Below are 24,907 nucleotides of genomic sequence, written 5' to 3'. Positions count from 1 at the left end.
CCGGTTTACTTCCTGTATTACGTCTGCCCCCCCCCCCCCCCCCTTTAATACTCTATGGACGTATGGGGCACACGCCCACTTATGAGACCATTAGAGAATTTGTGTACCATTTCGATTTCGCCTCTAGTGGCTGTGGCTCCGCCGCTCCGACTATCTTCATAAGTAATACAATATTTGGTTATTGTCAATACAATATTTTATATACATATACAATTGTATAACAGTTATACAACAATTGTATAATTGGTTAATACAAAATAGTTGACCAAATGTAAGTGCCGTAGCGTAGCCTACAATGAATCACTTTAGCAACATAAATATAATGAATAGTAAAGCATAAATATATAAAATAAACTATAAGTGTTGGTCAAATGGCAATATAAAATTGTGTATCTTAATATGGTATTGTGGAAGACTAAAAAAAGTTCTCCACCAGTTATCAAAAAAAACAGAGAAGAAGCATAAAAATAACTTCCGGGTCACCGTGTTTGCAAAATAATTTGGCGGTCTGGTCTTAATACTCTATGGGTCTGGTCTGCTGGTCGGTCTGCGTCGCAATATTTCCTATGGAGTTTCAAAACTTACATAACGGTATATTCTAATATCCTTTATATACCATTTACCAATGATTGTCGTTTTAGTTGAGTCAAGGAGCGATCGCGTATCTATACTAACGGTCAGCAGGCAGTAAGAGTAACTATAACATTACATTAGTCAATGTTGTTGTGGTCAGACGGCGGTCGCAATTAATTAATTCACTGATAATCCTATATAACGACATAAAGGTGAAACATGTCGTTGTCGAAGGGAGTTAAGGGTGTTAAGATTAAGAAGACGAACGGCACACATCTGTGGTGGAGTCTTCTGAGTCAGGGCTTTCGGCCAGACGCAGCGGCATCACATCTGAAAAGAACCAACGTGAAACATATCCAACTCGGAATGTGAGTTTATTCATTGTTTATTATCCTACTATTCTAAACCCCTACTACTACTACTAGGCTCCAGACTTCCCAAAACAAACTTGTCAGGCAGCCTGCTACTTAATTGGCCTCACTCCCCGAACCCACCTCACCCCTGCCCACTTTGACAGGCTGGAATGGCTTAGGGTTGACGACAGAGTACAGCAATGGGTCTGGTCCACAAGATTCGATACACCACCAAGATACCCATGTACCTTTCTAAATACTTCCTTAGTGTCAACGAAGTCCACACCAACAACAAACCATGTGCAACCCAGATTTTGCACAAACAAGGGACTACATTAATTTCCCTCCTATGCCACCAAAATGTGCAATTCGAAACTGGCCCCTGTAAAATCTGAATCCCCCACCCACCCATTTTCCTTTTCCTCACTGTATTTTTTTCTTCCCCTTTTTTACCTCCTTTATGATGATTTCCTGTTTTTGGCTATATCGAATTTGTAAGTCTCTAAATGTTCTGATTAATTGAAAATGGAGGACTATTGTAAACAAGTGTAATGCTTTATGTATGGTGTCCACAGTTAACAGTTTTTGTATTGAGTTGTGCTTGAAATGTACTGTAATTCTGCATACTGACTGTTAATAAATACTTCAATCAATCAATCAAACTACTACTAAGACTAATAATACTACAACGATAACTTGTCTTGAATAAGCTGTCTGTTGTTGGTGATGATACATTTATGTTTTATTCAGAGATATGTTTGACAAACCAAACAAGGATGCTTTCTACATAGTCAGCCACTTCTTGCTGGAGAAACTCAACCCCACACGTTTTCTTGATTCCTACAGGTACGTTGACAACTCTTGTTGAGATGAGTGTCTAGTGTAGTAGTGAAATGTCCGATTTGCTTGTATTTAACGACTTAAACTCGCCAACATTGCAGCTGTAAGGCAAGCTTGAATTATCCTCTTTCTATCTGCAAAGTGTTTGTTTCATAAAAAGTTCAGTGTCTCAGTGTTGGAGTTTAGAACCACTAGTTTTCATGAATGCGTCGTGCTGCTGCTTCCTGCATTATGTGCAAATTGGAAACGGGTAGTATGGCCGTTCAGTGACTTCTGACGAGTTTAACATCGTTTAATACAAGCAGACCGGACATTTTTACCGTATTTGGATCAATGGGCTCTCAATGGAGGGTATTGCATCCCATTATAAAAAATAAATCTTTTGTTGCAAAATTTCGCTTACCCGGCTTGATCCCAGTCTGTCTTATGGGCCTAAGTTTAAAGGAAATGCCTGCTTTTGTTTTAGACATTGCTGGCCTGTGTTGGATCACCAAGCAGATGCAGTATTTCGGAAAATCACCTGTGCATGGCTGCGGGAGATAATGGTAAGAGGTTTTTAAATCCACCCATTCATTGGGCTCCAGCCCTGCCTATTTATTGGTCATACAACAAACAGATTATTCACACAGGTAACCGGAAGGCTCGCCCCCATTTGTTTTACAGAACGCTCCAAGCTGTACTTGTATACCTTTTAGCTCAAATGTATGAATGTACCTATCCCTAACCCTATCCTGTTGGCATTTCTGTCTAATAAAGTATTCAATCAATCTGTGTTTTCAGGATGAAAACTACAGTGGGGGACCCAAAGTGGTGGCATCTCTTTTTCTATCACCAGGAGGCCCGAAGTTTGCCAACTTGATGCTTCACTTGGCCAACTATGTTATGCTGCAGGAAATTAAGACATTTACCACAGGTATATTTTATTTTCAATAAACATGCTTCTTAAATGATTACCCTAGATGGGAAGCATTCCCTTAACTCTATTTTTACAAGGTGAATGGATGTCTTTCTGAACTTTGTATGTGTCATTGTTAGATGGAAGCTGGGTTCCTGAGACTGCAGCAATGACTGCATCCTCACTGCACATGTCCAGCAACAGATGCAAGCTAACCAGGGCCAGGTTCTTGAAACACTGCGTTGAGCAGGACCATCTACTACAAGAGTACCAGAGACGAGCCCAGTACGTGTGCATCTTGATGCAATGATTTAGGCATCATTAATCACTAATTAAAGGCCAATCTACACCAATGCAACCAAACCGCTTGGAGACCGCTGCAGCAGTCTGGACTGACAATTTGCAGACTGGTGCCATTTGGGGATATTGGTTTGCAAGGAGTTTCAGGATTGCATTAATAGTTAGGAAATGCAGAGCACACATTCTACATGCGTCAATATCTACTGTATCAAATTACAGTAGACTGGGAGCGGGGGTTGTGTCATGTCAGATTATTGTCACTTACCTGGCCCTTTCGTTTGTTTATTGGCCTGAATATCAATCGCCAAACCAATGAGTGATCATTTTTTTCTATAAATTATTGGTTGGCACAACGGCGCCAGCAGAGGCATGCATGCAAATGCAATCACTAAGTTAAATACGCATGTGAATGAAAACACACTTGTGTTGTGTTCCTGTACCTTCTTGGACATCAACATTAATATAGGCTTATTCCTTGTTCATCTGTTATCTAAGACACATTTTAATTTGTCTTTCTTGCAGGATCATTGTGAAATCGAGTAGAGACAACAGAGCCGAGCTTGCCAAATATGAACACCTCAAGTAAGTAACCTCTCAGCCCCAAATCTTTTGAGAACTAGAACATTTTGGCTAATTCGTGTCTCTTCTATTTGTTCAGACGTCACAATGTTGATGCTGCGCAGGATGGACTGTCTTTGGAATTGGAACTGAAAACTCAAAAGGTAGCTTCAGAATGAACCTTTTCAAGATATCAAAAATCACACCTGTGTGAAGTGAGGGGCGCTCTTATCATCGTACATCATCAATCATACATTTCATTCCGCCCAATCAGAATTTGCGTCCTCACCTTCGTCATCAATTTTGTTACGCAATGTTTGTGTTTACACAAACTCAAAGTTGTCCATTTATTGTCAATGACATTGAGGGTGGCTTTTAGTCCAAGAGTCTTCATCAGAGCATTTTAAGAGGTCAGTTTCTTACAAAATACAATCGTCTCTTTTTTTTATGATTCAAAGTTGTATTGCTTTCTCAGTTTAGGCACAAAGGAATGACTGAGCATGTACATAAAATAATCGTACAAACAATTAAGACAACAAATGAAACAAAACTAGACAAGAAAAGAATAAATACATTTCACTACCAAACCTTTACAGAAAAGATAATTCAGTACAGTACAGTACAGTACAGTACAATGCAATGCAATGCAAGACAATACAAAAAAGAGCAACAGACACCTTGCATTGTTAAAGATAATGTAATTTTAAGCTTGATTTTCACTGACTAAAATGGTCTTTAATACATATCAGTTTAACTCTATCGGTTTTGAAAATGCAGTACATTCAACTTCAAAAGCAAAGCCAGGTTTTGTTGAGGCTTTGTTTTAGTAATGGCGCACTGGTTCAATGTTCAAAATATAAATATAAAGTGAAAGAGACCTCTTTACGCACCGTCTGCTTGTATTCAGGTGCGTGCCCTATGGTTGGCATTCGATGGACTGTTGGCAGCAGTCAAAGAAGAATGGCGGGTGGCAGATTGTGTTACGAGAGGAGATGTTGACCAATACTGCTTGGATGGAAGAGACTTCACCCTCAAACTCTCCCGGGTTTTGTTGGACAGGATCGAGCAGCTCCCGCAACATGTGAGAAAGTGACTCTGTGAACGACGGTTCAATTTAATGTTTGCAAGCACGTTGAGTTTGTTGCAGTTGATGTCTGTTTTTTACGTCACCACTCACCACTTAATCCTGATTTATACCTCGCCATGCAAAAGTGTGGTGTTGCAAACACTACTGGCTCATTTTGCGTTGTGATCATCACGAGCCTGTAGATGGGCTATTTTCAATTATTTATTGACTTGCACCTATAACTCCAGGCTAGTTGAAAGTGGTTAAAGGAGTGAGCAGTGCACACTACAGTCCACACTACCGCAATGTACATTGTTGTTTTTTTCCTTCTTTCTCAAGCCTTGTCATGTTTCTTTTCCAGTTGAGTACAGGGAATGTGTACGAAGGAGGGCAGCTGAACCTCCTGTGTGTGCTCGAGTTGATGAACCACGCTCTGCAGCTGCTGAGAGAGGAATGGAATCGAACTGGCACCTCCCTCCCTCCGATAAATAAAACTCTGCAACGCCTGGAGGAGAAAAGGCTGCAGATGGCAAGTGTGTTGGATGATCTGCTGCGCATGAGGTAGGTAGACTAAAGACCATGTATTTCACAAAATACTGACTCAAAATGTAACTTTAATTTAACCAGCAAGTTATATTGGTCACCCGCAGGGCTTAAAGTTCCCAGTCCTGGAGACGGATTTCAGTCCCGAGGATTTAATAGGGGTCATACTAATGAGATCAGTGCAGATTTGCAAAAAATCTTTTTCAGTCTTGGGATTTGTTTTAGCTTTAAGCCCTGCACCCGTGTGAAGTGAGTGGTGCAACTTCCCGGGGGGGACCCCCACGTCCGAAATGGTTGAGAAATGGCAGAGTTACCGTGTGGGGGTCCCTCTACTGTACCCTGTACTGTCACTGTACTACTGGCACACCCAAAATCACCATATATACAGTTAATATGTGCGTGTGCGTGTGTGCGTGTGTGTGTGTGTGTGTGTGTGTGTGTGTGTGTGTGTGTGTGTTCGGTTGCGCACAGATGGTGAAAAACAACCATGCTCTTTTCGTGCTCCCACACACACAGGTTGCACCTCTCAAAAAAGCAAGAGATTCCATGTGTTATTAGTTTTTCATTACCATCCCTAGAACCAACCAGTCTGAACACCAACCAGCAGGGGTCAGCAGTGGACAGATTAAGCATGAGGAAAGGTGTTTGTGCGATCAGAAATACATGGAATAAGAAATATTGGAAGGGAAGCAGAGAGACATTCAAGGCATTAAGGTCATGGTGCACAGACTTTACAATTTAGGCATTTAGCATACGCTCTTAATCCAGAACGATTTACATTAAGCAAGAACAAAAAGCATGGCAATACATCGCATATATAAAAAGTATTTATCATGAAACATGAGTAACAGTGGAATATCTAATGAAACTATACATATAAACTATATTTACTGTACTATGTACTATGAAGTGCTATGACTACATACAATGCCTTTCTAGTGCTGTCTACATAACATGCTGTATCAAATGCTGTATCAAATGCTATCTTAGTCTACAAAAAGTGCTATCTTTAAACTTAACTTAAACGTATATACCTTAGCACTGTACCTCCATGCTGACTCTCGGAACGAAGGATATTCTGGTATTGTGGTAAAGTCATGAGGGAATCCTGAATTTAGTCATCCCCTGAGATTCATTGTTGCCTAGTAGTTGGGCATCCTTTGTGGGCCTGGAGTTAATATGCTCTCTTACTGAACAATGTGTGCCACTACCGACAGTGCCACCATTTCAGCATTTTGGCCATGGATTTGTTTGCAGGCAAAGCTGTTTGAAGGCACTTGAACAGATATTTCCGATTGATGCTTCCTTTAAATATTATCCGTTTCTGAGGGTTTGGATTTTCATAAAATACTTTGGTTTGGTGGATGTTTTACCTCTGCCAGAAAATAAGTTGTCTTAATTTCTGCCATGCTCTATTTCCAGGCATACGATCACCAAGATAGAGGTGCCTAAGATGAGGAATGATATCAAGAAGCTGGACTTGAAATGGGACAGAACGTGGGGAACCTTTCTGGGTTCCTGTCCACTGAATGAGGAACCTGTGAGTGGCCTTGTTGAGCTCATGCATTCATAGGTTCAGTGTTGATTTTGACAGCAATGTTTTCATTTTAGTTTTAGTCATGGTCTTTTGAATAGTTTTCATCTCGTTTTAGTCAGCTGGAATGTTTTAGTCTAGTTTTAGTCGACTAAACTCAACACTCAATATCATATGATATTAAAATGTATATTGTGGCCTTGTAGATGTGCTATTCTCAGCATGTAACCAAGTGTAAAATGACTTGTGTCTTTGACTCTTTTACATATACTGGATCTCTTGTCCACTAGTCCCTTGCAAACATTTTTGTCTAGTTTTTATTTGTTGATGAAATTGTCAATATATTTAGTCTTACTTTTATTCATCACAGCTCAGTTTCCATTTAGTCTTCGTCAGTGAAAAAAGGTAGTCGACGATCATTTTTCGTCATGGTATTTAGTCGACGAAATCAACACTGCATAGGTTATTACATAGGTTAAAAATACAGCTTACTATACCAGTGGTTCTCAAACTCTCCCAAGGACGTCTATAATTCGAGTTACAGACATGTAAGGACATGTAAGGGTGCATTACTGCTTGTTTTTTTTTAAATGTCATTGCCTTGCTTTTCTTTTATTCTCCATTGTTCTGTAAAGCACTTTGAGCTGCATTTCATGTCATGAAAGGTGCTATACAAATAAAGTTTTATTATTATTAATATTATTAATTTGGAACCCCCTCAAGAAACCATCCATGGCGCCATTCAACCCATTCTGGGAGGGAACCCCTTTTGGTGTTTTAAGCATTATGTTATACTTTAGCTATTGAAAAATAGCAGATCTACAAGCTCATGTAACTTGTAGGTCTGCTATTTTTGAAAAATCGTGAAAATATGGCGCAAATTTGGAGATAACATTTTTAACTCAAATCTTTGCTTCTGGGGAGGCCCCTGGAATAACATATTTTCATATGGGGGTCGGCGGCCAATTACAGATATTTCTGGAGGTCCTTGAAACTGTTTGAGAACGACTGGCATAGAAACATGGGGTTTTTCAGAAAACTGTCAGGATTTAGAAGGCATTTGTAGAATCGTCCTAAGGTCTAAATGGGTTAAGAACCACTGTGGGTTGATGATGATTTTTATTTTCTCACAATAACAAGACAGATAGATTTGTCACATTAATGTCTCCGCCAGGCCTAAGGTGTGGCCGACACGATGTTTTGCCCCCTGGCCGTCACCTGACCTGGTGGATACCTGTGCGAGAATGACTTTGTGTAGTTCTAAGTTTATCTCATTAAGTCAGATATGCATTATTAATTAAAATACCTCCCGACAGGCTCTCGCGTTCCTCTCACCCATGGCTCCATTGTCTTTTGACGTGGAAAACGATGCCTCTTACAGGGCCAACATCTTCTCCCAATACCCTGCTATGCTTCTTGGTGAGTAGAACATAGAAATGTGTACTTTGCTTTTAATAGACCCTTTTCACAGCAGCCATTTGACAAGTAGCTTAAACTAATGCCATTAATTATAGGCCTGTGCATTTGTGTGCTTATCCTGTGCAGATAACATAATGCTGCCCCCCCCCCCCCAAATGCTTAACGACACCAAAGCTCCACTGCAGTCATTGGGCATCAGCATCAACGCAGGGAATGTTCCCTTTTTTAATCAATGAAGGAATCAACTGCCGACGTTGTGTCGCATTCGCCCAGGTTAATCTTTTTGACGCCGTCCGAACGCAACGCAACACAATTGGTGGAGCTTTGGCGTAAATTAAACAGACCCGCAATTAATGTTGGTGTATGTAATGTATCTCTCCCGATGTCTGCTGTGAAAAGAGTCAAAACTAGTAATATGCTGTAACAGATTTTCTCCAAATGTACATGGGGAAAAACAAAGCCAGACGAGACGAGGTAAACGCTGGTGTACAGTAAACCTTATTCCTTTAGAATTTTCAGATGCAGAGACCAAATTCCAGAGAAGTACCACTGTGGATTCTGACCTTGAAAGGTAATGGCTGTATCATTTTTGGATAATTATTTTAACGACTCTTAAGCCCTACTTTGTGGTTAAATGTGGAATGTATCTGCTTTTCGTCAGTTTGCTTTTCGTCCTATTCGTCAGTTTGTTAGTACATGCAAGATGTCAAGCATTTATTGGGTTTGATTGTCTTGCTTTGGGAGACAGATTCCCGGGCAGGTCTGAGTAGTGTTCTGTCCGGCACTAGTCCTCCCTATAGAATCCCTGCTCTCTGATGACCATGGCGAGTTGAGAGAAATCGCCACGGACAGATACGGAGCTGACACTTGCATTTCTGTGCAAAAGTTTTATTTTAATGTTGTGTGTTCTTTTTTCTTTTTTTTTATATATATATATATATATTTTGAAGTTTCATAAAGTAAATTAAATGTTTTATGTTTGTGTTTCACTGTTTTGTAAAAGGAGCATGTATAGTGGATCTTCAGAAGACCAACATGCTGCAATGGAAATGTTTTCCTTAACTAAACTAAAGGTTTTTGTCCGACATGGCCAAAATAGGAGCACCAGGTTGACGGTGGCATAAAATGACCAGTCACCATTTCTCCTGTTTGTGTGAACAGTATCCGCTCGCCACCCGTGGAGAGGGCTGAAACTCCTGTTGCGACGACCGACATGCTACTCCAGGGGAGTACGTCCCTCTGCGATTTCCTTGAAACTGCACCATCTCTGCCGGTGAAGACGACACCACTACCACAACAAGAAAAGGCTAGTATTGTGCATCATTTGACCAACCAGACTGGCGGGCACCGGCCTAACCGGCCGGGGAACCACACAAGTTGAGAACGATTCAATTTGGGAATACATTCCCCACCTGTTTATGCTAAGCCATGTACTTTTTGTCAGAGTACTTGTTATACCCAGTGCAGTACCCACTACTCTCTAACGTGACTGATCTGGGCAGTGGCATTAACATGATGGCAAACGTTGCCAATCTGTAACGCTACTAGACGCTACTAAATCATTATTTGACCCAGTCTTGCTATTTAAAAAAAAAGAGGAGTTAAAGTGTTCGTGTTCGTTAAACCAACTTGCCAACCACTGCCTTCTGCTTGTGTGTGGTGTATATACACAAACATGAAATGCCAAATTGGCTGGGTTTCCCGAACGCATTTAGTGTAAGCCGCAAATGCTCAGATGCCCTCTAGGCCGCACACAGAAGCCTGTGAACATAGACATTCCGTGCATAGATGACCCCAAATTGGAAAGCATGAATGTCTATTTCAAACCAAGTGCTTTTTGACTGGGGGGTCATATTTTGACAGCAACAAACAAACATAATTTGACCCCCCAGTATTAGTATGTATTAGGATGTTGATATTCCTTCATCAGCCAACACTCCCCACTGACAGGTAGTACCCCCCCCCCCCCCAAGATATATATATATATATATATATATATATATATATATATATATATATATATATATATATATAATATTCTTTTCAAATCCGGCTGAAAATAGTTCCATCATTTGTTCGATGGGAATCACAAACAAAAAGCAGAGCGAGCCCAGATTGTCCATACCTCCTCGTTCACTTTGCATTGGAGTCAGTTTCCCAGGTCGATTTCCGGTTATGTCATCATAACGCGTCGGCCTCGTCACGATGTCCGCGACAAAGCCGGTATTTCATAGAATGTAACAAAAAACGACTAATTCAACTAAAATAGCAGGTTTAGCGTGTTGCGCGGGGAGAGACAATGGAATAAAACGCGGGTTTAGCGTGTTATGCAGTGACGCTGCTCTTTATAATCGATATTTGACTCTACTTCTACTCTAGGTCAGCGTGAGGAAGACGGCGCTGCCTCGTCCAAAGTTGTCTGCCATGGAGAAAAAAGTTCACATATTGGACAGAGAATGTGACAACCTCGCAGATCAGGTATGTGGACTGGAATCATTAAATGGAGCATTCAGCCCCTGGGGATTAAATACTTTCTGTGAATTAACTCACTCACTCACAGAAATGTATTTGAATTAATAAATATTTGTTATCAAATCAGTTTAGTGATATCGACAACCTGTCTTAAAGAAGACCAATTCATAACGTAACAGAGCTATTGCAATATTGCAGTACTGTGGTATTGACAAGCCAAAGTGCTTTACATCAAGAGAAAACAACAAAAGAACAATCCATGCACTAGCAGGCATACAGATACAAAACATACATAATAATACAAAAATGATGATTAAGGAAAGGCTTGAACATGGGTGGGTTTTCAGGAGAGATTTAAATGTGGATACTGGTGTAATGTATTGAATGCTTTTATTTTTGACAAAACGGCACATAATAGGATTTTGTAATGTAATATAAGTACTATTTTTTTTTGCCGCTGTTGGATCATTTCAACTTGGCACATAAAGTCAGTCTTTCATAAACATTCTGTGACATTACAATATCAATGCATCCCTAGCTTATATGGTTTGCAAAACAACGAAATCTCCACAGGGGAATCCTTCACTGCGACAGCCCCGCATGCGGCATAATTATGAAACCTGAACCCTATTAAACTAAATCTGAGATGATGCAAGTTTGCTTTAAATGGATTGTGTGTGCCCGTGTTTGCAGTTTGCAGATGCTGTAACTACAAGCAGCCATACAGATGGAAGGAGCAAGGGCTTAGATCTTGAAGATCTTCTCGTCACTATGGGTGGAGACCCCTTCTCCACCAGGAAGCAGTTACCACGGACCCCTGAGAGCTTGAGTTAGTAATTGTTATAGAAGTCCTGATGTAGTGGAAGTGTTTCAAATCAATACTCAAGCTTTTCTTAATTTATTCACCAATTGGTTATGTTGGTGGTCTGTTAAAAATGGCACAAGGAGTGGGCTATGCAACAGTAACATTTCTTTTATGACTGGGCATATTCTCATTTTATCTAGATTCCTATGTGATCTAGAAATAAATTTAATCGACTTCACACGTGGCGGTTGTACTACTGTACCGCTGAGGACTCGAGGAATGTGAAGTTGGATCGGCTGAGAGGTTGAGGTTCTCCAGAACCAGCCTGGCCTGCTCCGAACCACTCATCCAATTCACTTCACACTTGTTTCGTCTATTGCTGTGTTAAGTCAATCGGATGATCGGTTCTCCAGACCCGGCCTAAACTTGCCTGGGTGCCTAAACGGGCAGTGCAACTAGTTGAGTAAATGACAGATTTCTAGTGGGTACTTGGAACAACAACACCGTTATAGGTAGAGGCGCACACTCTACTCAGGGGGAGTCTTAGTAGTCTCTGATTGGTGCAGATTCTTCAAGATCAATGGAAAAAAGGGAATATCCGCACTCTTGAGTATAGGTTTCTTATGGGTTTCTTTATTAACCCAATCCCCGCCGAAAAACGTAACCTGCATTCATTGATGGCCTATTATACGTCTTCTCTGTGAGACATACTCTAGTTGGAAACGCTGAGGAAGGCCTGCGTGCCGAAACACATTAGTTTCTCTAGGTAGACTGCTGCTGTGTACTCGTCTCATTAATAAAGAAACTCATAAACTATACTCAAGAGTATATATTCCCTTTTTTCTAAGACCATGAAAGCCAAATCTTCCTGCTTGTTAGTGGGGTAAATAACCTTTCTTTTGTTTCTTTTCTCAGTTTTGGATGTAAAGAGCTCATGGCGAAAGGCAGTTAAAGAAAAAACTCTAGAGTTGTCAACTTTGGAAGGGGACTCTTCTTTGAGAGGAATATACTTCTCTCCCCTTGCTGAGACGGATGAGGCCTTTGGGACACCCGAGGCGCCTTCTTCACAAGGCGTTTACTGCGATCCCGCCTCAGCAACCACGTTGCACCAGCAGGGGGACGCCTCTCACACGTCCGGGGACTCGTCCAACATGGAGGCTGCTCTCTGCAGTCCAATCGGGACCGGCGTCGGCGAGGCTTCACACTTCAGCCTCCAGCACGAGACTCTTCCTGACGTGGACAGTGACAGCATGCTGAGCCTGGGCGGCGATGACGCTTCGAACACTTCCGACGACACGGAGGACGAGCTCCTCCTCCTCGGCATTCCCTCCCTGGCGATGGAAGCCAGGCGTACGCCGCTGGCCGCGCGTCGGCACGTGGACCGGATCCAGCAGGCGTGCAGTGACCTGTCCTTTATGGACGGCGGGAAGCAGACGGCGACGCCAGACTGCCTTTTGTCTCGACACTTGTCACATCACCTCTCGCACATCATGGAGAGTCCAGCGGCCACGGGTCAAGTCTTTTCACTGGATCTCGACTCGCTGGAGAGTCGCTCGCCGCCAAGCAAGCAAGAATTCAGCCTCCCTAACCTTGTCACGTTCTCTCCAGAGAGCGTCTCACCCTCAAGTAAGAATGAGTACAGCCTCCCTAAACTGGTCACGTTCTCTCCCATAGACGACATATAGTGGCTGCTACAATTTCCAATCCAACCTTTTTTATCAGGGGTGCAAGCTTTGACACCTTTTGCTACTTTGCAACTTGCCATTTTAGCTCAAAATAATTAAAATTCTGTTGGATCTGTCTCTTTAACACAAACCGGGATTCCTTCAAAATAGAAGTTCGGGGTGCCTGGAAGATATTGCCGCTTTTACAAAAAGCCCCCCCCCCTTCCATTCCGGGAAAAAGACATATTTTTGCTTGCTTACCTTTCTCTCGTTTCAATATTATCGCTCGATCATCCCTCGCGTTCATATTTTGAACGAGAGGCAGGTGAGAAGTCAGAAATGAAGAGCTTAAGTATATCCATGTGATGAAAACCACAGAGAGCGCCCTAGATTAGGAGATAGGAGGTATTCTTTCTGCAGCGGTAAACTAGGAAGTGACCGGGACCGCAGATGAACGAAGGGCGAAGAGTATGGTGGCCTTGGAGGCCAACCCCCCCAAAAAAGAGAAAAAAATCTGAATATTCTTCTCTCGTTTGATATCATTGAAAATGTGCTAGGACGTGTACACACGTGTAAACATGTCCTAGCAACCCGTCAGTTGGATTGCTTATGATGTGCCCACGCGTCGTACGGTCTGAACCAGTTAAGAAAGGCACTAAGAGAAATAAGCGATGGCTGTGCCAACAATGCTCCAACTCTGATAAACGGGGTACAAAGAGAAATTTGGTGATATTTGGAATTAAAAGTGAATGAAGACGAGCCACTTTGCTTGTAATGAGGGGTAAAAAAATGAATTATTTCCATCACAGGCAGCCAGTTCCCTGTTTTCTTTAGCCTTTATATTTAACTCATTGCTCCCACACCTTGGCACAGGCTTGATGATGTCAGTGACAAGTAGCTGACAATGCTTGTATGTAGCAGTGTTGATTTCGTCGACTAAAACTAAGACGAAAAATGTTTGTCGACTACCTTTTTTCACAATTTCGTCAACAAATAAAAACTAGACTAAAATGTTAGGAAGGGACTAGTGGACAAGAGATCTAGTTAAGTCATATTACACTAGTTTGCATGCTGAAATTACAATTTCAGTACGCAAGCTCACAACATGTGTAGTGTCATTTCGACGGCATCAAGGCCCACCACCAACATACATCTTAGTTGACTTAATCAACTGTAGATTTAGTCGACTAAAATCTAAAGACTAAAACTAGACCAAAGGATGACTAAAACTAAGTGAAAACTATTCAAGAGACTGACTAAAACTAAGATCTAAATCTGCCAAAAACAACACTGTAGTAACGTACCATTAGTACAGCGCAGAAGGTTCGACTCGAGAATGGAAATGCTTAGGGTATACATAATTGTATTGTGCCTAATTGTATTTTTAAATATACATGCAAAATAAATATTGTATAACTAAACTAACGATGTATTAACTATTATAAACTACTGTAGATGTGCTTGTATGTCATTTCTATTTGAGAAACGGGATACATTTTATTTAACTACAGTCAACCTGGTGTGCTCATTTTGGTCATTTACTCTAGGTTACTGTACTGTGCATAACTAATTTGTACATCTGTAAAAAGTAGATGCGTTTAAGCTGTTTCTAATTTTCAATAAAAGTTGTCAAACCTTGCCTAATGTCTTTGTATTACAGTATATACAGTTACATTGACTTGCTATTCAAGATGGACATTTTTAGGGGGTTGGGATTCTACCGTTCATTTCAAACGCTTTGGGACTGAGGTCGATTCTAAAAATGAAATCCTGACCCAAGTTCTGAAAAACTTAAAATATTTATTCAAAAATTACAAAAAACATGTGCTGCTTTATACTGTACATAGCAACTACCCCAAAAAGGGTTCCTGTCCTAAATAGGTTAATTTCTTTTTTTTTCTTTTTATGATCAGTACTTTATTTTAGATTTTTTCTAAATACCGGTAGCTTAATTTGTCAATTTGTCATTAATCTGGAGATTGCTATCCTGGGAAGTGTAAAAAATATTTATATATACTACAGAGGCATCTGATTTAATTTTTTAATCTAAAATTATTTTAGCCTAAACCAACAGGTGGTCCATGGTTGTTCTTGTTGTGGTAACGACCCAACACACTCAAACAAAAGAGGCTGATGACCCGACCCCCTTGGGCCCCCTCAACTCTCACTATCACTATAACAAAGTACAGGTGAAAATATAGTACAGGTGAAAATCTCTCTCTCTTTGAGGGAGACGGCTCGCCACACGGCTTACACGGCTTGGGATATGCGTGGATATACGCAATCTTCAACCGATTGTTATAATTGGTATAAGTGAAGTTTATATTTTCATTGGGTGTTTTTAATATGCCATTATCAAATGATATAGAGAGATGCAGCCTATATGATCTAGGCCTAGACTCTCAATTAGGGATTTTCCCAGAGGTTAATTTCACTGATGTGTACAACCTTTATTCAAATAGTTTCATTTGAATTGGAGTGTGAAGCTTGAGGTAGTTCATAATCGCTTCAATGTGATGCCTGGGTGAGATGGAAATTATGCCAGTCAGCATGGGCCACCGTTTAATGCTGTGGCCAAAATAATTATACACATCTTCTATGGTATCATAAAACTGTTTGAGCTCTGTGTTACGGTCCTATGTATGTAGCCCTCGTGGTGTTTTGGTCTGTGTATAATCCACTGTTAGTGTTTTCCAGTGCTGATGATGGATGGTGGGAGTGGCAGTAGAGATTGGAGGCGTGTCGTGGAGATTGTGACACACCTGGGCCAGTATAAAATCACCAACCAGTATAAAAGGTGGGCCATTCTGCATACTGTTTATAAATCAATACATTGAAACTGGGACTCAACTGATCCAGGAGGAGCGCCTTTTATCATGATGATCATGTATATGAAGTCACCCACTTTGATGTATGGAAGAAATTTCGTCACACACATGACACATTAAAGCCAGGCGTTGGAGGGACTGGCTAGCCCCTCAAAAACACAAGACAAAGCCCCTTTCCACGAAAAACCATAAAAATGACACCTGTGTGAAGTGAGAGGCGCTCTTATCATCATACATCATCATGAATCATCTCATACTGGCCAATCAGAATGCCTGTTGCCAGAAATGTACATCATATTTGGTGGACATTTTACATCTTCCCTTCATTGTCAACAGCATTTAATGTTTGTGTTTGTGTAATGTGTTGCAGACATTTTGTGGGGACAAAAGCTGTATATAGGAGAGGCTAGCGCCCCTCAGAAATCACACCGATGTGAAGTGAGGGGCGCTCTTATCATCGTATCATGACGTAATGTAACATTTGGATTTGCTCAGACACTTATAAATTCTCCATTCATTGTCAATGGGAATTTAATTTGTGTTGAAAATAATCTACACTATAGCTGAGTATAGGGGGCGCTATAAAAGCAATAATCCCTTCCCTTCAATAATCCCTTCTAAAGAGTTTCCACGAAAAACAATAAAAACATAGCTGCTGCAAGCAGCGATAACACAGGGGCAAGCCATAAAAGCAATAATCCCTTATCTTATTAAAATGATGTTCATATAGAGAGGCGTGACGTCATCCCCAGACGTCACACTCATGTCTTCCAAATTAGGGCAGAACAGGGATTCTGTCAATGCTGTACTCCCACAGCCAACCATGCATTAGCAGGGTCCAAACTCTTCTGTGCAAATGCGAAGAAGTGCGATTTCAAGGGCGAGTGGTTAACCAGCCTATGAAAATCCCGGGAGTGGATAGAGTGGATCACATAATTCATACAATCATCGTTTTCTTCTTCGAGTCTGTAGCAATCTCAGATGTCGTTCTGCCAATATCAGGCACAGGCCACAGCTGATGGGGTGGTTTCTTCTGACAGGTCTTCTGGACTGCACCGGGGGGGGCGTCGGCACATTCCAGTAGGTGGGACATTGTCTGTACTGATCCACAGCTGCAGGTGTCTTCTGTTGTGTAGTTCCAGATATCCATCAGTGCTTTGCACCTCCCCTGTTCCACACGCAGTCTATTGAGTGACTTCCAGGTTGTCCAGCCAAGGTCGTGGCCACTAGCGAGGCTTTCTGTTGGTGTTATTCCTCTGTCCAGCCATTCAAAAGCGCACGTGTCGCTTTGCCATTCATCCTGCCAGATGTTGGCCCTTGCTGCTTGTTTGGTTGTCTGGAACCGCCTCTAGATGGGCTCTACTTTTTCAGCAGTGACATGTGATGCATAGCCTATAGGAAATAAAATGGGAGGTCATGAACGTCATGCACTCATGTCACTACAACTCCATATGTGGCACAAAAGGGGCATTATATACAGCGGTGAGGGCCATGTAGCAAACTATTGCAGTGTCAAGTACTACACTTTTCCACTTTCTTTCTGTCCATTGCTGCACAACAGCTATAAATATTGTCACTTTTATTCCCATTATTCCGCCCAGCGGCCCCCTTTGTGCGTCATGTGGGTCAACCAATATGAAGACAGAGGGAGGGGTGTTACATCTCATCCGCACGATGCCAGAATGCAGTTGGCGAGCTACCCAATCCTGCACTGTTTCTTCAAGAGCAGTACTTTCTAGTTATGTATTATTGTTGTTGCACTACATCCTTCGTCAAGTCAGTCATCCCTTCTAGATCCAGAGCACTGTTATCCAGCAGAAGACACGTTCTTTCAGCTCACACTCATTATTCCTTTCCTCCTTACCGGTCTACACCCCCTTTCATACTTCCCCCCATATCATTCTTTGAGGTATAAGAGCATTTTGTCATTGACATTCTTGCGCTCAGGGTTGAGGCGCTTAAGGATCTGTAATAGAACGTTGACCGTCTGCTCGTTGCTTAGGCCTGTGCGCTTAGTTTGGAACTTCTTCAGCAGGTCTTTGGTGGTCATAGGCTTGCGGATCAGGTATCGGCGCACGGCATCCTCCGTCAGCTGCGTATCACCGGAGCTAGGGGTTGATTTGCCAGGCTGGGGGACCATGCCCTTACCGAAGGCAGCAGGACTTTGACAGTTGGGTTCCATCCTTTGCTTTTTGGCGAGCGGTGTGTCAGTGACAACACCCTGAAGCTGGCCTTGCTCCAATTTTCCGGGTGTGACGGCAGAGTCCATGGATGATGTCCCAGGGCGACTGGCAGTCAGAGCGCTGCCTCTGCGCTTGGGAGGCGGGAGCTTCTTCACCAGGAAGAGAGCAGAAGCTGCCCATCCTTCGATGTCACTGTCATCAGAGCTGTCCGACACTCCGTTATTGTCTTTCTTCTCTCCATGGACTGGAGTCCTCTTTCCCTCCTCTTCCTCCTCCTCCTCTTTCCCTTCCTCTTCATTCCGCTCCTCCTCACGCTCTTCTTCGCTCTCTGAAGTCTCGTCGATTCCTCTGGGGACGTCCTCTCCTTTATCGGGTTTCCCCTTCTCTGGCTCCTCGTCTGAACTGCTCCGGTCCGACATGTAGTCGACCTCCAGGCCCTCGTAGTCTCCGTCGTCGCTGTCTTCCTTGTCCTCGTTGTCGCTCCCCTTACTCTTCTTACTGGCCTTCCCTTTGCCCATCTTCGCTTTCTTCACCTTGGACTTGCCCTCTTCTTCCATGCCACCGTCGCTGTCACTGTAGGTTGGTTCCAGGCTTCCGTTCCCGTTCCCGTGGTAGTCCAGAAAATCTCCGCCGCCGGCCTTCTTCTTGTTGTTGGCCTTTTCGTCATCTTCTTCCTCATCGTCACCACAGCCCTTCTCCCGCAGGCGCCGCTGCAGCATGATGTTGAAGTGGTCCATCACCTTGTTCCTCCTTCCCCACTCCTCCTCGGCCTCCTCCGCTGTGAGCGTGCGGTGTTTGGCCAGCGGTGCGAAGTTGTACCAGGCGTGGAGGGGGAAGGCCTCGAAAGCCCCGTCGGGACACTGCTGTGTGAATATATAGTAGCAGGTGTTCTCTGTCACGCCACTCTTCTTTTGACCTTTGAACTTCTTGCCGGCCTTCCCGTTGACCCTGAGGATCCAGGGCTGGTCCTCCGCCTTGAACTCGCGCGCCACCACGCCATACTTCTTCCGACGTGACTCCTGCCACTGCTGCTTCTTTCCGAACTCGCTTGCTGCTGCACCTTCACTACCATCCTCTTCGCCGTACATCCGTCGAGCACTCATGTCTCGCTCCATGCGAGCCCGTGTCCAGGTGGAACAGTTGACGTGGTCGCCCATGTTGAACGCCATGATATTATACTTCTTTGTGGTGATCTTGGGGACCCGCACAGTGTATTCAATAGCTGAGGAACTGCTACACCCACTCCCCATTGACATCATGGCTGGATGTTTATCTGTGCTCACGCTAAACAGCTGTAGGCGTGATTGAAAGACAAAACTTCCTTTTTGATAGTTGTTATCCTATTATTCTTTAGTTTTTTTCCTCTATTTACAGTATAAGAAAATGTAACTGCAGATTGTTGGGGTTTTACAGAGAATAATTTCACCCACTTCTTTTATACACCTGACAATTTGTGACGTGACAGGTAACTTAAAGTTGAGCTGTTTCCACACACCAGCTACAACACGCATCCGGATGAACCGTTTGAATCTATTCCACTGTGCGACCACTTATATTAGTATACGGCACAAACATCACGCAATGTTGGGCCAATCAGGGAAGACAGCGTCATGCGGTAGGTTGCCATGGTTTTAGGGAGATTATGGTAAGCTTGACCTCATGCAGCAGACTGACCTCCAAGCTGAGCACTTCTTTTCACCTGAAAGGGGAGAGTTTATCCGGCCGGACGTAGCGCGTGGAAGGAACACGTTATTCCGACCAGTTCCTTTCCCCTCCATCAGGAGCCCCCCCGGCTGGCTAGGGGAGGTAGTTTAGAGACCAGGATTACTGCATGTTTTTGTGAGGGTACCCTAGGGGACACGGGGAGAACATACATGCAAACTCCACACAGAAAGGCGTAAACACAAACACTGAAGATGAAGGTGAGGACGCACATTTTCATTGGCCGGAATGAGATGCTGTAGCCTGCTATTATTATGATGTATGATGATAAGAGCGCCCCTCACTTCACACGGGTGTGATTTTGGAGTGGTGTAGCCAGTCCATTGCCTAGCAGTGTGTGTCCCTGCCTGGCTGACTGGGTCCGTCCGAGGTCACAAGTGTCACTGTTGCGCAGCCTAACACACACACACACACACACACACACACACACACACACACACAGGCACAGCACCGCTCAGTTCACGGAACTTCACGTGTTGATGTGATTATTATTATTATTGTTTGCACAAATTGGTCTAGTAAGGCACGGGTAGATTTTTTATCCTGGCTAGTAGACCTAATGTCCTGTCAGAATCAGTTGAGAAACAAGATAATCCAATTTTGTCCAACCTGAGAGAAAAATCTAGCTTTATTTACTGGACTAAAGGCCTGTGTGTGATTTCTGCAACAGCCTCCACCAGGGGGCGTCAGAGAATAAAGAACAGCGTCTGTGTGTATGTGCTCTGGGCGGACCCATTCTGCCTCAGTCAAGCTGCCGTGGCTGGAAAAAAACGCAAGAAAGAAAGACTGAACTAAAAGCATCGGGGCTCCAAACACACAAACATGGCGTCGTCGGTCTCTACTGGAAACTTCAGATGAGAGTGTAAAAAGAAACAAGTGGGTAACAAAGTTTCCAGGGAACATCAGAGGAGGAAGACCACATGTCTGCAAGGTTTTGCCCAGCTTGTATTGATATTTGTGATTCTCTTGGATAGAGAGCAACGGGATATATCATCATCAAGGGGACAAAAACAGCAAGTTCAGTTGCATACATGTCAACATTGGCTCTCGCCGCGGTGTAAACAGCTGGTAAGTGCTCGCTAGTTCGTAATTTGTTGACGAGAGCAAAATTGAGTTTGTTGTTGACACTGTTTAGCAGCCAATACCTTTATTTTTCTCAAGTTGTTTGACTTTTGATCGAAGTGTTTCACTTGATCTTCGACTCTGCCGATTATAGTCAAATTTCCATTTGCTTTGCGTTATTGGCAACTTGCTGATTATGTTTACTGTTGTGTTACTATAAGAGCTATTACAATGATACGTTGACTATGGCGAGGAGGAAATCTACTATGCTATATAAGTAACTAAGGTCACAATAAACGCGGTCTTCTGGTGAGAGAAACGTGACCTAGTTATTTTATTTGCTGCATGCAACAGTTGGGGAATATAATACTTCCCCCGCCCATAGACACTAGGCTGTGCTGATAAGAAGGGTTCGGCTCTCTCCTGTGTGCTTCACAAACATTTACAGGTGTCTTTTCGTCCATTGAATTATGTTGGCATCTTGCAATGTTTGGCCTTTCCCCCAAATACTGCTCTCTCTGCCTTTAGAATATTACTCGGAGAGGGAAACAGTTTTTGCAGCCTAATGCAGACAAATACTACGGTACTTAATTGGGTTGTTGTTTACTAAATGATGGATAGAATGAAAATGCAGGCCTGCTTAGTTATTAGCCAGGCTTACTTTGTACACGTATATAAGCGAATAATAATGTATTTTCTCGTTTTCTGCCATGTCGCTTGAAGTCAAGCAACACTGGGAGGCTTGGCAGGCTGCATGATTGACTTCCGTGTCTCTGCACTGCTAAAGATTGTAGCTTGGCTTTTATTTCATTCACTGACTGACTACTGCTGACTAGTGCCTTGTCTGCATTTATTATATATGACCCACAAAGGAAGGACAGGAATGATGCAGCTAGTGGTGGAAAGTAACTTAAGTACATTTACTTAAGTACTGTACTTAAGTACAGTTTTGAGTTATTTGTACTTTACTTGAGTATTTCCAGTAGTTTTACTTCTACTTCTAGTTAAATATTGTTCTTTTATGCCACATTTATTTGAAAACTTTACTTACTAGTTACTTTGTAGATTTGTAGATTATTATTATTACAAAACATACAGTAACCACTTCAGCCCTATACATATTTCGGCCATTTGCAAATAGTCAATCTACAAGCTCACAATTTGCTGCCATGCATTGTGAACCTTGCTATTTTCAAAATATTTGTACACATTCTAAAACTTGAAATGAGACATTCTGCATAATACTATGCCAGTACTTTTACTTTTGGCACTTTAAGTAGGATATATTTTGAATTCCAGACTTTTATACTGGCAACAGAGTATTTCTATATATTATAGTATTGATACTTTTACTTAAGTAAAACATATTTGAGCACTTCATCCACCGCTGCTGTGTAATATAGCATTGCACGCACTGTCTGCAGTGCCAACTAGATGCTGTTCAGTGTGCTCACATATCTACACCTCAGCATTTGACTGGTTGCCAGCCACCAGGTAGTTTTAAGGACAGCGCATGCAGGGCAGGGGCCATTCATTCACACCATTATACCAGCTTTCCTTCCATCGCAGCGTTGTGATGCATGGCATCGCTGTGGTGGTGCCTGTGCCAGCATGTATGTTTTTCCTTTTTTTGCATTGATTGGCACAAGGCCCAGCAAGGCCAAGAGCTTCCTTACAGATAGGGGCAGCAACTGAAGTATACTGAGTATAAAGGGGAGAGTCACGAGTGACGGTGCAACAGTTAATCGATTATAAAACAAAAATACTCTAATAGTCAATGTAATAAAATAATCAATTCACAATTCAGCCCAATTATGGGCATGTCATTAGGCAAAGTTTCAAAGAAATAAATAAAAAAGATGCGTTGTGTGACAAAGTACAAAATTAAGTGGTTAATCGAATCCTTCATTTTTTTAATGTACTACAAAAGAAACATTTCTCGACTATTGAATGATTGCTAAGAAAATAATAAGAGTATCAGACACTCGTCATGAACAGCCAGAAGTGTACTGCAAAAAGCCAGGTCTTTTACCTGCCTTCTTAGCGCGTCAAATGCCCTGTAGTAAAATGTCTTGACCTTCACGTGGTTAGAAAAAGGGAGTGGAGTGGATTAACCCTCCACTTGGCGTGTGTACTCGACATGGCGTAAAGTGGGTCACAGCAGCAGCAGCACTGTGCCTTTGTGTACATTGAACTCGCACTTTGTCACCACCACCACCACCAGCAGCAGTCTCCGGAGGTTTCTCATCAGGTGACCCTGGAAATAAGGAAGTGGATTGGCCAAGGGGAGGAGGAGCAACGACAGGCGTTTTGAAAGACTCGGCACAGGTTGCCTAGGAGAAAGTCACATAGTATTATGGGTGTTTCTGAGAAAAGGCCCAATAATTCACACCGAGGGACTGTATAGGAAGGGCATTTCCCACGAACACAAAGTGTCCATCTCTTAGGGGAACTGGCCATTAGGAACATACAGTGTGTGAGTGAGTGAGAGTGTGTGTGTGCGCGCGCGTGTGCCAGAGTGGAGCACGTCTCCTATGTCTGTTTTTTTTATATTCACATCAGCCCTGAAGGCAGTGTTGATTTTGACAGCAAATTTTGATTATAGTTTTAGTCATAGTTTTCATTTTGTCACCTGGAATGTTTTAGTCTATTAAATTAGTCGACTAAATCTAGAAGTTGATTTAGTCGACTAAAATGTGCTTTGGCGGGCCTTGATGCCGTAGTAATGACTGATTTTACACTTGCTGAAAATTGCCGATCTACAAGCTCACAACACATATAAGCGCTGCAACACATTGTGAGCTTGTAGATCTGCTATTATATATATCTTTTTTATTTATCTTTTTGGCCTACCATTGCTGTCATGACCCGACCGTACCTTAAAGCTACCTGATGGCAAAACTTTACTTAAAATAATCACTATGTGGCTTTTTGATCATGTCATCACAACTAAACATTAGCTTATGTAGGTAACCCCGTGTTTTTACTATTCAGTGATATTTTCTCTGCCTATTCGGGCCGAAACTGAATAGGCCGAAAATGTATTCTTTCGGCCGAATATCTTCTGCGGCCGAATATTCGGTGCATCACTAGTTCAAATCTACAATCTACAGCAGGGGTGCCCATTACGTCGATCGCGGTCGACCAGTCGATCGCAAGCGCTGCGCAGGTAGACCGCTTGGCCCTGACATGAAAAAAAACAAAAAAAACAATCCTCGCCTCGGGCAGGCGACGGCTTAAAAACCCCCCACAATGCAGTGCCTTGTTTTCAAGTGTGGCGAACGTCGGGTCTGTTCTGTTGTTAAACAAACAAATTAAAAGGATATCTATCCATCATTGTTCATATAGCAAGATGCGCGCGGCAATGAAGCCTAAAACATATCACTTCCATGCAGAGTGGGAAGAAGATTATTTTTTCACGATGTCACATTCCAAGTCCAACTGCGTTTGCCTTACTCGAGCCCATCGCTACATTCATGTGCTTCCCATTCAGAAGCTGATGTTGATTCCATTGCCTCGAAAATAGCAACACTTTTAACATGAACTCTTCTGCGTTGGAGAATGAGATCATGGCACTGCAGGCTGATACAGTGATACAGTTAAAGTTGCGCGCCCGCGATGGAGAGTTTTGGAGCTTACTCGTGAAGGAAAAGTATCCAAACATCAGGACTTGTGCAGCCTCGCTCACAGCGTTATTTGGCTCCACATATTTATGTGAATCAGCGTTTTCCCACATGAAGATAATTAAGTCCAAATATCGTTCCACGTTGACGGACGATCATTTGGAGGCTTGTTTAAGACTAACTGTCAGCAGTGACTGTCCGGATTACGCAGCGCTGACGGACTCCATTCAGTGCAAGGCTGCAAGCAGTCATCTGATTAAAGGGATAGTTCAGATTTTTTTAACTTAAATTGTATGAAATACTTTCCATTAATATAGTGGTTGCAACTGTATTCATTGATTGCCAGAGTCCTGTGGTGGGAGTTCTGCTCTGGTTGAGTTGAGTGGTGCATTATTCCTTCATGTGATTGTGTATGCTTTTTATGTGTGATACTTTGTAAAATTTTATGAGCAATATGTTATTACAAA

General features: G+C 42.5%; 3 protein-coding genes across 4 annotated transcripts in view; 2 read left to right on the top strand and 1 right to left on the bottom strand.

The window, feature by feature from the left end:
* The first annotated feature begins 567 nt into the window (after nt 1-567).
* haus6 (HAUS augmin-like complex, subunit 6) lies at nt 568-14,538 on the top strand. Its single transcript, XM_080792040.1, has 16 exons — nt 568-941; nt 1,677-1,772; nt 2,233-2,311; nt 2,547-2,679; nt 2,802-2,946; nt 3,484-3,543; nt 3,620-3,683; nt 4,427-4,600; nt 4,947-5,146; nt 6,551-6,668; nt 7,979-8,081; nt 8,592-8,652; nt 9,243-9,387; nt 10,461-10,559; nt 11,247-11,382; nt 12,274-14,538. Exons 1-16 carry the CDS (start codon nt 793-795, stop codon nt 13,041-13,043), a joined length of 2,532 nt encoding a protein of 843 aa, XP_080648166.1. The 5' UTR covers nt 568-792; the 3' UTR covers nt 13,044-14,538.
* A 3,209-nt stretch (nt 14,539-17,747) lies between these two features.
* Nucleotides 17,748-19,292, bottom strand: LOC308335076 (general transcription factor IIF subunit 1-like; the record flags this gene model as incomplete). The annotated part of the gene is made up of 1 exon (XM_080792039.1): nt 17,748-19,292. The coding sequence occupies one exon, from the start codon at nt 19,290-19,292 to the stop codon at nt 17,748-17,750; it is 1,545 nt and encodes a 514-aa protein (XP_080648165.1).
* Nucleotides 19,293-20,547: 1,255 nt separating this feature from the next.
* The window catches only part of dennd4c (DENN/MADD domain containing 4C), a 63,251-nt gene continuing 58,891 nt past the window's right edge, over nt 20,548-24,907 (top strand). For both annotated transcript variants that reach the window (XM_080792792.1, XM_080792791.1), the window contains exon 1: nt 20,548-20,823. The gene's annotated coding sequence lies outside the window, so the exon portion shown is untranslated. The remainder of the gene's footprint in view (nt 20,824-24,907) is intronic.

The sequence above is a fragment of the Protomyctophum bolini genome (assembly GCF_963924005.1).
Source record: "Protomyctophum bolini genome assembly, chromosome: 20".
Taxonomy (NCBI): Eukaryota; Metazoa; Chordata; class Actinopteri; order Myctophiformes; family Myctophidae; genus Protomyctophum; species Protomyctophum bolini.
Note: the sequence above shows the minus strand (reverse complement) of the source record. Positions and strands in the feature narration are given on the sequence as shown.